This window comes from Xiphias gladius, chromosome 17, assembly GCF_016859285.1.
Source record: "Xiphias gladius isolate SHS-SW01 ecotype Sanya breed wild chromosome 17, ASM1685928v1, whole genome shotgun sequence".
Taxonomy (NCBI): domain Eukaryota; kingdom Metazoa; phylum Chordata; class Actinopteri; order Istiophoriformes; family Xiphiidae; genus Xiphias; species Xiphias gladius.
Genome location: NC_053416.1, coordinates 19,503,895 through 19,519,306, shown reverse-complemented (window position 1 = coordinate 19,519,306; position 15,412 = coordinate 19,503,895). Strand labels below are relative to the sequence as shown.

Here is a 15,412-nt window from a genome sequence, read left to right as displayed (position 1 = left end):
TATTGTTTATTTGTCAGCAGGATTACACAAAAATACAGTCATCTTTATGGTGTTGAGATCTATGAGTTTGTACAATTTGGTGCAGATCCAGATAATAATCCAGACCTGGTAGAAGAAAATGCTGAATCCGCATTACACACAGAGTTGAACTTAATATGTTTTCATTAAAAAAAAATCATTTCTTATCAGACTACTTCCTTTTTCCTTTTCCTTTTCTATTATCTAGTGATTTCACCACTAGATAATTCCATCATCCACTAGATGTTTCCATCATCTAGTGGATGAAATCATCTTATCCTCCACTAGATGATTTTGCTAAGACTTTGCACTGTGGACTACTGTGATGATAACTAACCCGGCTAAACAGCTATTCTGAAAAACTAGTGACCAACCATCTCCAGAAGTCTGCACATCATATGCAGATTTAAATCATTAACAGAATGAGAACATTATTAAATAATCTAGTCTGCTCGATACGATAACTAAGACAAAGGATTCAGCGAATATAGAGTATGACTGGCGAGGTCTTACTCTCATTCACTCTCCCTGTGTTGCTTTATGTGCGTCCTCTCACCTTCCTCACATCTCGGCACGTCACCGCTCCAAGTAAGATCCCACTGGCACATGAGGATCTCAGAGCCTACCAGCTCATATCCAGGGTAGCACTGGTAAGTGATGACAGTACCGTGGATTAGATCAGGGTGGGATGTGCTTTTCCAGCCATTGGTTATCTCCGGCAGCTCAGAGCAGGTGTCGTTCCTTGGCACCTCTGTTGGTGTTTAACACGGAGCGGTTTGTGTTGGTAGGAGAGAGGAGAGATAGAATTGGTAAAATTAAGAATTTCAAAGTGGTGAACACAATGAGAAAAAAATGGTACTGAGAGTACAGAAATAATGTAAGGTTAAATTTCTTGTATAATAAATATTAAATTTTCATTCTTTATAAAGGATCTAGATTGTAAAGGGACACATGATTAGGTTCCTCAAAGAAGTCCTAGCATTAATATGCAACAACTTCCTCAGTGGTTTGGGAGGAAAATGTAAATACAAGCTTGTGATGTTTGCTGGGAGGAACACAGCATGTGGTTTGGCACCAATCAATCTGTGCCTCCCTAAATGCAGTATACACAGCCAAGAACACAAAGCACTGGGCAAAACCAGCTGATGTTGAAGTGTACCCTATTATTGTGTGTCCGTGTTTAATGTTATCTAATCCTGTGCACCTGGGATAAGACAGAAAACAGATAGACAGAGGCACAGCAAGGGAAAGAGGCAAAGAAAGGAAAAAATAGACATTGTTATTTGTTTATTTCTTTTTGGATAGTGGTTAACCTGCTGAGTTCTAGGTATGTGCAACATTATATTTTCCTTGCTTATATTTTGGCCACAGTATCTGTGTTGCAAAGGGAAATTGACTCATAAAGAGTATCATACATATAATTCTAAGAAAACTTGAAATTGAAGTCATTTTAATGTAATCATAGTTAAACCAAAAAAGAAAAAAAGAATCACATTCTTACCAAAGAAGTGCACCACAAAGCCGTTGTTGTAGCCATAGATGTTGGTGGCAGGATCTGACTGAAACTGAATAGTGACATCAGCCATGGACGTATAGAGCTTGAAGTGTGGCCGCGTGCCGCTGTACTGACCCAGGATGTTGGCTGTGAGGTCATCACCATCATAGAAGGTCAGCAGGTCATTCTTACCCACGTGGAGTCTAGGATGAACATAAAAAAAGTGGTGACATTTCTTCCCCAATGATAGGAAGGTTTTCATATAGAGTACAGCTATACCGGACGTCCCATGCCTGTGGTTATGTGGTATGTTTGCTGTGTGTTTTGCTCAGAGCCATAACAGTTAAGTAACTGATACACTCTGGCTGAGGAAAGCAAAAGCTAATGACATAAGGCAGTGTCAGCAGTACTTGGAAAATATTAATTCTGTTTATATTGGATGGATCTGATGTGAAGTAAACACTAAATAATTTATAATGTGTGATTCTGCCCCCTGCACTGCTCTCATGAATATGTACCAAAGTGCATATGCAGGAATACATGACCATAATATAATAATATCCTTTAGGTCACTAGACCTATACAAAAAAGCTCATAGTAAACTGCAATATTTACATAAAATTTAATGTAAGGCAGCCAAGACAGTCTGACAGAATTTTTGCTGAATATTATTAGTTTAAGAATGCATTAATCTTTTCCATTTGATAATTCATATGTACTTGGCCTCTTTATAGAGCATCAGTAAAGCTTGACAGTTATTGGCACACATGCAATGGTGAAAAAAATAAAAAGCCGCAGAAGTTGTATTTCCCTGCTGATATAATAAGCAGGGGAAACTGGGTACTCTTTACGTGCCTTAAGGCGGCTGTCCAAATTGTTAATATTCACAAGCTGTGCTGAATAGAATTAATAATAATTAGCACAGTGCCATTCTTCACACACGTCAAGTTGCAATGCTCAGTGGGTATCATTCACCTGTCCCCTGCATAGGCTCTCCACCACTATTATCATATGCCTGATGAAGCAACCAATTAAATGCATAAAAACTATTTGAGAAACCAGAGTTAACTCAGAATGGTAACAATTAAAAGTCCCTGCCCTTCCCTAAACTGCAAGATGTGATACCTGAAAAACAAACAAACAAAAAAAAACCACATTTCTGTTCTGTTCAGTTGTGATCACAGCTCGTTCTCAAATCCTCTGTCACTGTCTTTTCCCCTGCATTCATCTGTCTTTGTCGCTGATTTACTTTAAATCTGCAAAAATATCCACGTGGTCACATTATCGAGTACTGAGTTGTGACATTTTTTAAGACAAATGTTTGTAGATTTGCAAAATTAGTTAAGTCATATTCAAGAAGTCAAAATATTAACCAAAAATGAATGTGGGAACGGAGACAATTTACTATTCTCACATTAAAGAACTGCATGGAAATGCACTCCTAGCACATGTAGACATCAGAGGGAGGGAAGAGACATCTGCACACTAATAAGGCTGATGTGTTTTTTGTATTTCCAGTTCTGTTAATCAAAATCTTAACACATTGTCTTATTCAGGAATTTAAAAAAAAAAAAAAAATCACACAGCACCTGAGAGACCTTCATATATTATATAGAGTGGCAGACAGGAGATTCAAGTCAATGAGGTCACAGGGCAATCAACATAAATTTAGAAACAGATTTCATAGAGATGTCAAACTTTGTCAAGAAAGTCTTCAAACATCCTTATTTTCTCACTCTAGGGTCCAACAAATTCAAAATAGAAAATCATAGAGTAAAACCACTAAGTACAAATATGCAAGTTAAATAAACAAAGAACAAAGGTTTGCAATAAATACCCTTTACACTGGTGTAAAGATATATAAATATGAATGCACATTTCTCAACAAAAAAATAAATAAAGTAACAACAGTTGGGTGCATATATATAAATAAAAATGCTAAGTCTACAACATAGTCCAATCTTGCATCCCCATTAAAATAGTTCCAAGTAGCAAAAATAAATCTAATTTGCATAATGTTTTAAAGATGAGGGGGAAAAAAAGTCAAGATTGTTTGTCACTATGGCCCTCTGAGTAGAAAGGTGGTCCCACAAAGAAACAAGGACATTGTCTTCTCATGTCAGATTCTACTCTCTGGACATTTTACTTTGTGATTTTTCTATTTTGCCCTGTGAACTCACTGATTGGACACACCTGTCTGACACACTACATAAATCAGTGAGATTTTATTTTTTATTTTTTTTACTTCAAGAGTGCTGAAACATTTATGCACAGACTTAAAGATGAAAAGCTTGCGGTGAAGTTTTTTTTCTGGTATTCTCAGTTTGACCATCAGAGCCCATGAGGCTAGAGTGCTGAAGATGCGGCGTGTAGCTTAGTTGAAACAAACACAGTCGTAGGAGTCTGTGATGGAGCCGCTTTATCTGTGACTGACAGAGTTTTATGATGATGAAAGGGAACAAATGACCCAAGTCTGTTTACCTCTTCTCAAATCTCTTATTCACAACCTCCCCCACAGAATTTCCATATTACTTCCGAGTAGAAACAAGCTGCAGTTAAAATCAAAGAGATGCACCCACTTCAGCTTTAATTGCACAGACTAGGAACAAAGCCTACTGGTTTATGTTGACTATCAGCATTAACATAAAATTTATATAAATACACCCACAAGGTGTATATTCAAGGACAACTAGTTGAGGCCAGCAAGTTCCTGAGGTTGTTTAAGACAAAAACATCTGAATTACATGGTTCTGTCTGCTTGTGCAATGTGCTGCTGGTAGAATTTTGGACAGAACTCATTTCCAGGTTTTCCTGACAGACGATGCCAGTTTCCATTTCCACACAGCCACAAGAACACACCATGCATATTTAGACCCAGTGCCTCTTAGCAAAACATTTGTGTATCAAAAAGGGTGAAAATCAACAGAATGCACAAAGTTCTCACACCAAAGGCCCCTACGTTCTTTGGTATACATTTTTGTAACAACTTCTTTGATGCATGCTCCATGAATAAGATGGACCCTGCCCACACATAGTGACTGCATGGAATGACAGACAATGGGAATTTTTATTAGTGGGAGTAGTAGTAGCTGGACTGCAGATTCACAACCCTCTACAGAATTGGACAGAGTCCCATCTAATTCAGTCTTGTCACAATAAAACAGGGGTGCCCATCAGTGAAGTCCACAGAGCAACACCATAGTCTTTTTCTATTGTCAACAAGGCTATCCACCTTATCACTGCACCGTATTTCACCTTATCTCCTGCCAGTCTCTCTGCATTCAGACCACCCTAGAAGGAGGGGCATGTTATACTGTCCGTTGGCAATCTTACCGTGTGATTACATCCTGTGTCTGCATTTCATCGTTCTCCCTTTGCTCCATACACTACAGGTTTTGTACCTGCTCATTTCCTTTCATCTCTTCCGCAGAAAATATCTTTTTTCCCTTTTCGCATGGGTCTAGTGCTTGATTTCACTACTTTTACTGTAACCCATTCCACTCTACTTCACATTGCTATATCGTATCAACACCACAAGTCATATTCTTCAGATCATTTCACTAATCTGGGATGGTGAGCTCAATAGCATTGCTGTTGATCCTCATCCTCTCCTGATAACTGTATACCTAAAACATGTTTTTGCACTTACGAATGAAATTTGCTTTCAGTTCTTATCTTTTCAGAAGTCAAAGCAGCACAAGACTTAACCTGTGCTTCTCAGTGTCTCATTTTCACCACGGAGGGGTATTCTCTCAAACTCCTGCAACATCAGCACTAAACTCTGCCTTTCCCTCCGATATCCACCTTAACATTACAAGACAGATGCTCTTTCCTTGGAAAAAACTTAAATCTACGATAGCTTTTTTTTTTTAAAAGAACACCAAAATCACCATTCAAGAACTTTGGTCAGATTTTAGACAAGTTGCAAGGGCAACACTGCAGCAAACACTCGATTTATAGTCAACCACAACAGCGAATCACATTCTTTCCCCCTTGGCACATAGTAACGTCTCCTCTTGTCTAGGTTCCTAAATGGTCCCCCCAGTCACTCTAACGCATCAAGAATGCTGCAGTCAACTTTGGTTTTAAATTTTGCCACTGACCCAATCCATTTGCTCCACTGTCTGAAGTGTATTCAAAACCCTGTTGACAACACAGAAGACTGCCAAAGGAACAGTGCCTTTAGTCCAGACTCACACAGCAGTCTGTGGTGAGTCACTACAAGCTGCTCAGCTGCCTTCTAAGTAGCAACCTGGCAATCACTTCACCCAAATGTCATCCCACCTGGCTCCTTTCTAAATGGCTTCCCCTCCAGTAAGGAAAGCAGTCACTCTCTGTCCTGTGTTGCACACTGAAGGTTAATATTCTAAAGAAATATTCATGCCCTGTCTGCTAATGTTAGAGTAAATATGTCCTTCACCTACATAGTTGGGTGTTTTGCCAAATTCCAGGTTTCTGTTTGAAAAAAGTACTTTTTAAGACTTTCTAAAAACTTCTCTGGCTACCTATGGCACCAGCTCAATGTTTGGTACAAGCCTCTAGAGATTTTGTCACCTTCACTGACCTGTCAATTCAAGCTCAAAGAACCCAACAAATCTCCCATAACTCTAACAGAACGGAAATTGCTTTCAGTGTCAAGATTTCACCCTCCTTTGTCTTCTCATACACATCTTTAGCTTCTTAATTATTGTGCTCGGTGAAAAAAAAGTTCTGTTCAAGTTAAAATAACCATTTAGTTTAGCACAAGTAGACTTGCTGCTGTAATGCTCAGAGCCTCCACAAGAGGACTCTATAAACCCAATATGTCCTATCTAAAATGTCTCAGATCCCCCCAGTAGAATAACACCTAGCATCTATGAAACAGACCTCCTCACTGTCTGGCATTGTGAAACATTTGTGGATACTCTGAATGCTTGAATCCACATGTGAACCATTTACCTTGCTGTGTTCCACAGGTGGGGATATCAGCTGTAACTCTTGTCTGCGACTCTTGCTCGAGCCATGCTCCATGCTAATTAGCAAAGAGCCATCCCTCCTGTTTGGCCTAAATTAATTAATCAGTCCTCATTATGCACACCGTTCCTCTGTAATTGCCAGCACAGACACAGTGATGAATGATAATATAGAAAAACATTCTCATTAATGTGGAAAAGTGTGTGCCCACCCTTATAATGAGACAGCTCTCATCCCCAAGAGCCTTCTTCCACTTAAACACGCATCATGCATACACACAAATACACAAATACACACAACACCCTTTCACAGAAATTACATGCTGACCGAGTCTTTAGCAGTGCTATTCTCAAGCTGAGCGGACCAGACATGAGGGTAATTTTAGGGTGTGCGGCAGGCTGTGGGTTTCTACTGCCATGAAGGCCATGCGTGACCAACCTTGAGATAAACTAGAACTGGCCACAGCACCATTAATTTACAGCGAGTGGCCTCATGTGGCTCCGATTGAAACAAACTTAAGGTGTAGTTTAAAAAGAAATCTCTGAATGAAAATCAGTTTACCTCAAATCAAACTTGTTTACTGCTGCATGAAAAAATCCCTTCTGACCATTTTTTTCTTTTTTTTTTTTCTTTTTTTTTTACCCTAGGTGCACTGGTTGACTTTCACCATCAGTCATTAATCACTGACTCATAAGCTCCGGCTAAAAAAGAGAGAGGCAAGCAGGACCGCACAAACCCCTGTGTGGTATTCAGACATTGTGTATTATTGGTATCCTCTGATGCTATTATTTCCTTTTGATCTGTGGATTATATTTGAGTGATGGCTCATATCTCAGTGCCTGAAAGCCTAGGATATAAACAGTTTGAGGCATTATGTGCATTGTGGCCATGTAGCGGCATACAAAACTGGGCCAGTACAGAAACATCCATACTTTCACCACTTGGGCAGTTTCTACCCAAAAGGTTTGCCCAGATAGAAGTAGAAATGAAATGCTCATTTTTCTTGTTTTAATACAAGTCAGCAATGGTTTTGTAGAACACCACAAAAAAAGTATATATATTTCCCGGATAAAAATTTTACAAAAGACTGCACTGCTTATCATAACATTTTGTCATTATATGCCCATGAGCTTTTTAGTTTTTTCATGTAACATTCTTTTTATGATTCATGTTTCCATATATTGAAATGTAAAAATTTGCAGATTTTTGAAGTGTAAGTGGACTTGTTTACTAGGTGGTAGAGGCTCAAAATTTAAAAAGAAAGAAAAAAAAAGATTTTTTTTGTTTTTTGTTTTAGAAAATGCCAAAAATAAAAATATATTTTCTGCGTCTACTATTATGGATGGCAATCTGTCTGCACAGCATCCAGAACTCATGTCAAATTAATCCTTGTAATCTCATCAAACTTCAGAAATATATATTCATCCTTACAGCAAGAATGAATGAATTATGAATATGGAAAACCAAACTCGAGGGAGCAAATGCCTGCATGCATACATGACCACCATGACCAATAGCTAACAATAGCCACTGTTTAGATTTGTCATTTGTCTATTTTTCTACAACCTAAGGCAGTATTCCTGCTGGTTTAATTTTAACCTCTCTGTGCCCTCTTGTGTGCAAGTGCTTCAGGCAATAACACATATCACTTGTGCTGTAGTTTTTGTGCTCTCTGAAATATTGTGGGAATCACTCACACAAGACAAACAGATAAATCCATATAAGTTGAGCAAACAAAGATGCAGATTCTCATGCAGATTTAAATAGTTTTGTTTTTGACGAAACCAATGACATCTTTTTGTTGACACTGTAGAGCAATCATTTGGATGAGAAAGCAGGGATGTGCTGCACGCATGTGTTGGGTGGAGGGGACTTTCATGTACAGTAAGAATGATGGTGAAATAAAGTGTGCCTATATTTGTGTGTGCATGCATCTGTTTGGTAGAGTGACCCTAAGGGGCAAAAGAAGACATTTCACAGAATGCAACGACAGTTCACAAAATGCGACATTTCACAGAATGCAATATTTCACAAAATACAATGACATTTCACAAAAAACAACATTTTAAAAAACAAAATGGAATTCCACGAAACACAACAACACGGAAAAAGCGGGACAATACTTCTTGTTTGTGATTGGACAGAACCCAAGTCCCTGGCAAGAGTCAATGTCATTTCCTGTTTTTGTTGTGTACTTCTCTCAGCAGTGTCCTTGCACAAATTCTAAACTGAGTTTGAAAGGATATAAGAGGAGACTGAAAGCATAAAAGAATATTTTAACAAAGGGCAGTCATATGATGTAATTTGACACACTGCAGAGAAGAGGGGCGAGCAGGAGATTGACTTGTCAGGGCATAGCGTTTTCAATAAAGCCAAACGCCTAAACGATTGGCCAATTAGCCCTCTAAGGGACTTCCATATACCTGACCATTCTAGTTAACTTTAAACTTTCCTTTTTTTTTCGAGTTAACTTTAACTTTGCCCAGAGCCTCATCAATTGACTGACAGCGAAACCACCAGTCACAGCAGGGTGGAGTTCAGAAGTGGTGTCCCACCCTTTCCGTAATCTGAAATGTCTTTGTGTTTTGTGAAACGTTGCGTGTTGACCATTGGGGTCACCGTAGGTTTGACATCTGTGTGCATGTGCATTGAGTGTGCATTGAATTACAGTTGGGAAGGCTGGATAAGTGGCTCAGAGTAGTTCACTGCCAGAGCATATTCATTTCAAAGCCAACTCTGAGACACACACCAGGGAAGTGGGAGCAGGGAGGCTTACTGGCTAATCTGGTCAGAGAGCGAGCTGAAAGCTACACAGAATTCTTAATGTAGTGAATGGGGGGGGGGGGGGATCTAATTAGTGACTGCAACCACAGAAACCCTTCCCCATGTGCATGTCATAGTGTGTCTGAGACTGAGAGAAAAGATGAGAAAGAAAGGTAGAGTGTGTATGTTTGTCTCAAGAGATGGAGTGTTTAACATCTCGAGGTCAATCTGACCTCTTCTCTGACCCCTCTGTGTGATTTCTAGTCTTACACCTGAGTGCAATTTCTTACACTTGGATGTCAAGCATGATCCTCTTGTCTTCTTCCACATGGATACCCCAGATGCAATCCTGCCCCTTGTCATAGGCCTCAGGCCAATTAGGAGACAGCACCACACCGGCAGAGTCTGTGATCTCCCCGCTGCACACAGCTGCAACACACAGGTTGATGATGAGAAATACATGTATGCACTGTAACAGATTTCAAGACACAGAAAATTTAGATCAATTTAACATGTAAATCAGGAGGCAAAGCAAATACCAAATCGTGCCATTTCTAATGTACTGGTAACTCGGTGAAAGAAACTACAAAATATATGTATACTGATACATGAACTACTATGTGACTTCATAGGACGGAACCACAGTCTTAATGCTGCAAAAAAAACACACACACAGCTGAAATGCAGTGTGCAAGCTCCTTGATATGAAAACAGCATACTACCCATGAATCGCTCGGTGACCATGACCCACAGGAGCAGAAATTAAATTTTCTCATATCTGGGCTTGGTAGAGAGCTTTTCACTTTCACTGTGCGCCAGAATGACTATGCTGGCAACAAAGACCGGGAGTAAGGTCAGCATGTCATGTGTGTGTGGGAAGAGTGAGAGTGGGCAAGAGGCAAAGGGAAGGGCTCAGGGGTATACCGCTGTTTAGCATGGTGTGCAGCCTTTGCAGTGCGGCAGTGCTCATCCAAGTTCAACTATTGTATGCCTTTAATCTTAAAGCGCTTCTAAAATTTGCCATGCAAATACATGTATCAAAGTAAATCAGTGTTACAGTTTTAAGAGGAAATTTATCATGGATCAGAGGAAGGCAGCTTACAAAGATATAGTTAACTGTCAGTCGTGTTTAATATTTGAATAAAAAGACTTCACTAACCTCTGCTCTGATCAAGCAGACAATGAAAGCCTTAGGTCCTTAGGCCAGTCATATCTGGATCTAAGTTCTTCTCTAGAGGAAGTACATTTTTTAATGGATTTTATGTCACACTATTACTCGAGCAGATGAAATCTGTTGACTCACCCCTACAGGCTGGCTCAGTCTCATTCCACTGTGGGTTTTGGGCGTCCACACATTCAATCACTACGGAGCCTTGTTCTAGCGTGTAGCCGGGATCACATGAAAATTCAACCACTGCACCCACACCGTAAGTGGAGTCACTGCTGCTGAAGTTGCCATATTTCGCAAAGGGTTCGTAGCACATACCTTTTGCAAAAGCTGTGGAAACAAGAATTGCATTAATGCATTGCATAAGTCACAAGTACAGTATACATACTATTGTATATCAGCAAACTCTGCATGATCAACTCGCCTTCATATCTGATGGCTGCACCAGTGGAAGTTACTGTTCCGTCTGTGGTGAACTCTATAAACAGGTAACGTCCAGTACTGAGCACACCCTCATTGGGCAAATACTCTACCTCATAGGAGTCATACACAGGGGGAGAGTCTATGTTGTTGCCATTCTTAATCAGCAGCCTAAAACACAAACACACACACATACACAAACATATATATATGTGTATATATATATATACACAGAAGGTTGACCGATTAAAAGAGACATAAGTGAGCCTTGAAAGGTAAAAGAAGCATAAAAGAGGTTACAAGCTATCTGTGGGCAGCTCACTGTTCCAGTGGTGGCTGTAATAACTTTGTGATAACATTCTTCACCACATGGTAATGAGGTGAATGGCCATGTGTGACAATAGCCATGTGGATCAGTGAAGAAAAATGTAATGCAATTGCAGTTTCCTACCTCTCAGTACCTTCTGTAGTCCCTTCAATTCATTCGCTTGATAGAACACTGTTAAAGGATTATAATGATAAAGGGTCCTTTCAAATCCATCTGTCACTCCCCAAAGATTTTGGTTATTTATAGCCTTTGAGAGTTTTAATGCTCTATCCACAGGCACACTGTTATTCGGAAAATTAGTTTAAAGCCCTAGTGCAATCTATTAGCTGAAGATGCACAAAAATGCACACACACTCTTACTGTGCACTCTTACTCTCGATGTGATTTTAGCATTATGTATAGACCACCTGTCATCGTCCTCTGCCAGAGCCACCTTCTCAAAGTGAATATGAAGCCGATGGCCTTCAGGGACCTCCAGGACCCAGTGGCATGTCAGATTGTTGCTGTAGTTGCCAGGGAAACCAGGAGAGACTATACGACCAAAGGTAGCATTTTTTATCATTCCCCCACAGGATGCTATATGGAAAGAAAGAGGGAGAGGAAGAAGACAAAAAGTAGAGTAAGACTAGATGAGAAAAGTAATAACACCAGCTATGGTAGGAGTTTTGGAGAGGAGTCCCTGTCCGAGCATAGATATCATCAATATCCAGTGGACTGTGACTGCTCACCTGGGTATAAGAGTGTGTGACTGTGTGCGATGGACTTGTAAAGAGAACAGCAAAACAGCAGCAGTAACACTATCAGTTTAGAGCAGCTGCGGGCAGGCACAGAGAAACGCTGGAATTGGCAGATGAGCCTTTACCAGCAGGAGAAGGATAGTCATGCGGCCCAGTTCTAATTAAGGCAGCAGGTCCAATGGTCTTTTTTTTTGCCCCATCTCCAAAGAATAGCTCCCTGTGCTGTTAATCACATGCAAACACACTCATTTGGCCTCAGAGCCTAAGTAATCAACTCAATAGGAGACAACCTAGTGAAAGCTTTCATTAATCAAAGTCACCTGTATTCTGGAGGAAAAGCTGAAGAGAAAAGGGCCTGCAATATATTTCCACTTTTTAAGATGCTACTGTTTTGCACATCATTTTAATTTTAAAAACTGTTTTTCAGATTTTTAGATTGGTCATTAACAATGTAACAGAGTTATCTGGAATACATTTGGACAAAATTTCATTGCAAAAAGGACTTAGAAGTCTGCCCGCCAGTCAGAGTTTTTTTAGTTGTTTTTTTTATATCATTTTTGTGGCATTTTTATGCTCTTATTTGATAGGAACAGTGACGAAAGACAGGGGATATGGAGGAGACTAGAGGAACAACATGCAGCAAATGGTCGAGAGTCAAAGCGGGGCCACGCTGCTCAGGGCACTTGCAACCATGACGTATGTGCCCTAACCACTTGCCTGTCGGGTCGCCCTCCCTAGTATGTGTCAACTACTAGAAGGTAATTGAAAGAAAAAAAAAACAATCTAAAACTGGTAGCCAGCATCCCAATTAACCTGAAGGTATAAGGAGACCTACAGTTATAGAGATTTATTTTGTATAGTTATATTTTGAGCTGCTGCGTTGTTGCAGGTCAGTAAGGGGGGTACCTGAATGCCCTGAACTGCCCCTAGTATTTATGAGCTAATATGTGTGTGGCAATGAACCGGTTTGTCTTACCTACACATTGAGGCTCCTTTCCACTCCAGTAAGGTGTAGTGGCATTGCGACATGTGAGCATTTTGGGGCCTTGCAACTTGTAGCCGGTGAAACAACGGAAATAGGCTTCTCCCCCAGCATGGAGGTGTGTCACCGATACTTCTCCACCAGCAGGCTCTTTGGGGAATGCGCAGCTCAGCACAAAGGCTAGAGAGTCGAGTCAGAAAGGGAGAGAAAGGGAGAAAGACAACACAAAGGGAAATATTTTTTCCTGTGTTTTGGCATCTTGTAATTAAAAAGTATCTAAAACCGGAATATGCCATACTGCATGAATGTTCTAATTTGGTGTTAATAATGTCAGTAAAATGTATTAAATGTAATGCATGTTGTTTTGGTCTGTCCAATGTGTAACTTGCGATGCTCAATAGTGATTAGACAGAGAGAGAAAGAGAGAGAGGGAGAGATTAAAAACTGGAAGCATGTTCATGCTATAATGCCATGCAATTATTTCCAAACTCAGTTAATTATCCTGATGATCCCGATGATGAAACACTTCATCAAGAGACCCGCTTTGTTTAACTTCATTTCATCACAATTTAAAATATTCTTTCAGCATCCTGAAGCCCTTTTGGTTTAAAAATGACAAACTAAGTTTTTAGATACATAATTTCCCAGGACAGGATGTTTCATTCAAAACAAAATCCAATTCTTGCCAAAATAAGCAGCCAACAATGTTAACTGGCTCTACAACATAATCCTCTGTGTCCTGCATTGTGTATAACCCTTGCTGTTTTGTAGCATTGTTGACCGTGTTGTCTCTCCTCCAAACCACTGCTGAGCACACTATACACATTTAGATATAGAGAGTTTTTCCATTATTTGTGCAGATAAATCAGGTGTGTACACACACACACACACACACACACACACACACACACACACACACACACACACACACACACACACACACACACACACACACACACACACACACACACACACAAACACACACACAAAGATGATTAATAATAAACCCTCAACTTTGTTTATAAACACTCCAGCTCTTAATTAATTGCAGTTTACCAGTACATACAATATGCAAATGTACAGAGACATGTTTGCAGCACAACAGTAATTAACATCACCATGTGGTGTGGTGGAGAGCCACTGCAAATACTTTGACAAATGGAAATGTTGCAGTTCAGTTGAACATCATAGCGGGTCTGTAAAGTGATAGCTGGAAGAGGAATTGCCTCTGTAGTGGCTGTCAAAGAGTCTTGATTCCAGCGGGGTAAGATCAATGTTCCTGGACTTGCTTTGCATTGTTGTCCTGTCCCTGTTTTAAATAAATGGTGTAGGATGGGATGGACTTCACATGGATAATGGAGTGAACTAACCAAGTCTGTAATGGAAGCTATTAAACAACCTTCTCTTCCTGTCTAATAACCACACTGTTCTACCTCATTAGTGTAGACACTTTAATGACCAGACTAAAACTTTTAAACTTCTAGAAATGTGTAAACAACATAACCAGCAACATAAGTGGACCCACAATGGCTTTTGTTACAACAACAGTGTGATTGTGCAGTGGCAAAATTAAAGAAACCTTTTAAAAGCTGCATCTTTAATCCAGCTTTGCAAGTTGCATGTCATCATTTATCTTAAAGGATGACAGGCAAAGCCTAAATAAGGGTTAATAGAAGAACAAAATGACAAGGAAAAAGGCAGCTGGAAGACCTGTCCGTATTTAAATCATATTTGCACACTTAAAAGCAATTATGATAATCATCGGGCATGGGCCATGTAGGGTAAACACCTTAATCTACTTATGTAAATATGATTAAGGTTATTTGGTGTTTACAGAATTAAGATGTGCACTGCTTTCAGCTGCATAGCTAAAGGAGTGTTTGGTCGTGAGGCTATCTTTTCTTACATTCAGCTGTCATTGCATGATTCTTATCCAACTGAACTGCATCATAAATCACTGCTAGATGCACTTCTATTTATATGAATCAAGGCGGAAGAAATGCCAACATCTTATCAGCATTTAAAGTCCATATTTGCTAAGGAAATTGAAAGTCACAATGCAATAGGGTTTATTTCTAGGTTGTTTATAACATGCCTGACTCAATCTAAATTGTCCTGGTAAAGACCAACTGCACCATTTGTGAATAGCTTTTGACACAGGTCCCTTAATGAAAGAGTTAAAATCCCAGCCTCTTAGCATCACAAACTTAGAGCTGTTAAAAGCAAAAGATGACACCTGATAGACAGGCTTGTTGGTCCACACACGTGAATACTTTAATATATTTGGGTTCTGAGGTCTTTGGATGCACATATGCTGAGGAAGTGGAGGTTAAAAGGCACAAAAAAGATCAGATGCCTTGTAGCAGGCTGAATTTGAAGTACTGTCATTCCAGCCTGCCATTTGTAGATGAAAAACAACACTTTACTGTTGTTTCTTGCATTACTTTGAAGCTAAATGGGATATTCAAAAATGTAATTCTATCCATCTTTGAACTAGAACTCAAGGGAAAATGGGTCTTAATGCATAATGGCCATAACGGCTTTTGAA

General features: G+C 39.7%; 1 protein-coding gene across 1 annotated transcript in view; it reads right to left on the bottom strand.

Moving 5' to 3' along the window:
- The window catches only part of LOC120802901 (seizure protein 6 homolog), an 85,355-nt gene that overhangs the window by 5,938 nt on the left and 64,005 nt on the right, over positions 1 to 15,412 (bottom strand). The window contains exons 5-11 of the mRNA XM_040151084.1: positions 12,859 to 13,044; positions 11,553 to 11,721; positions 10,822 to 10,988; positions 10,533 to 10,727; positions 9,520 to 9,658; positions 1,520 to 1,716; positions 575 to 769 (exon numbers count right to left, since the gene is read on the bottom strand). Coding sequence (XP_040007018.1) covers positions 575 to 769; positions 1,520 to 1,716; positions 9,520 to 9,658; positions 10,533 to 10,727; positions 10,822 to 10,988; positions 11,553 to 11,721; positions 12,859 to 13,044 — 1,248 coding nt within the window. The remainder of the gene's footprint in view (positions 1 to 574; positions 770 to 1,519; positions 1,717 to 9,519; positions 9,659 to 10,532; positions 10,728 to 10,821; positions 10,989 to 11,552; positions 11,722 to 12,858; positions 13,045 to 15,412) is intronic.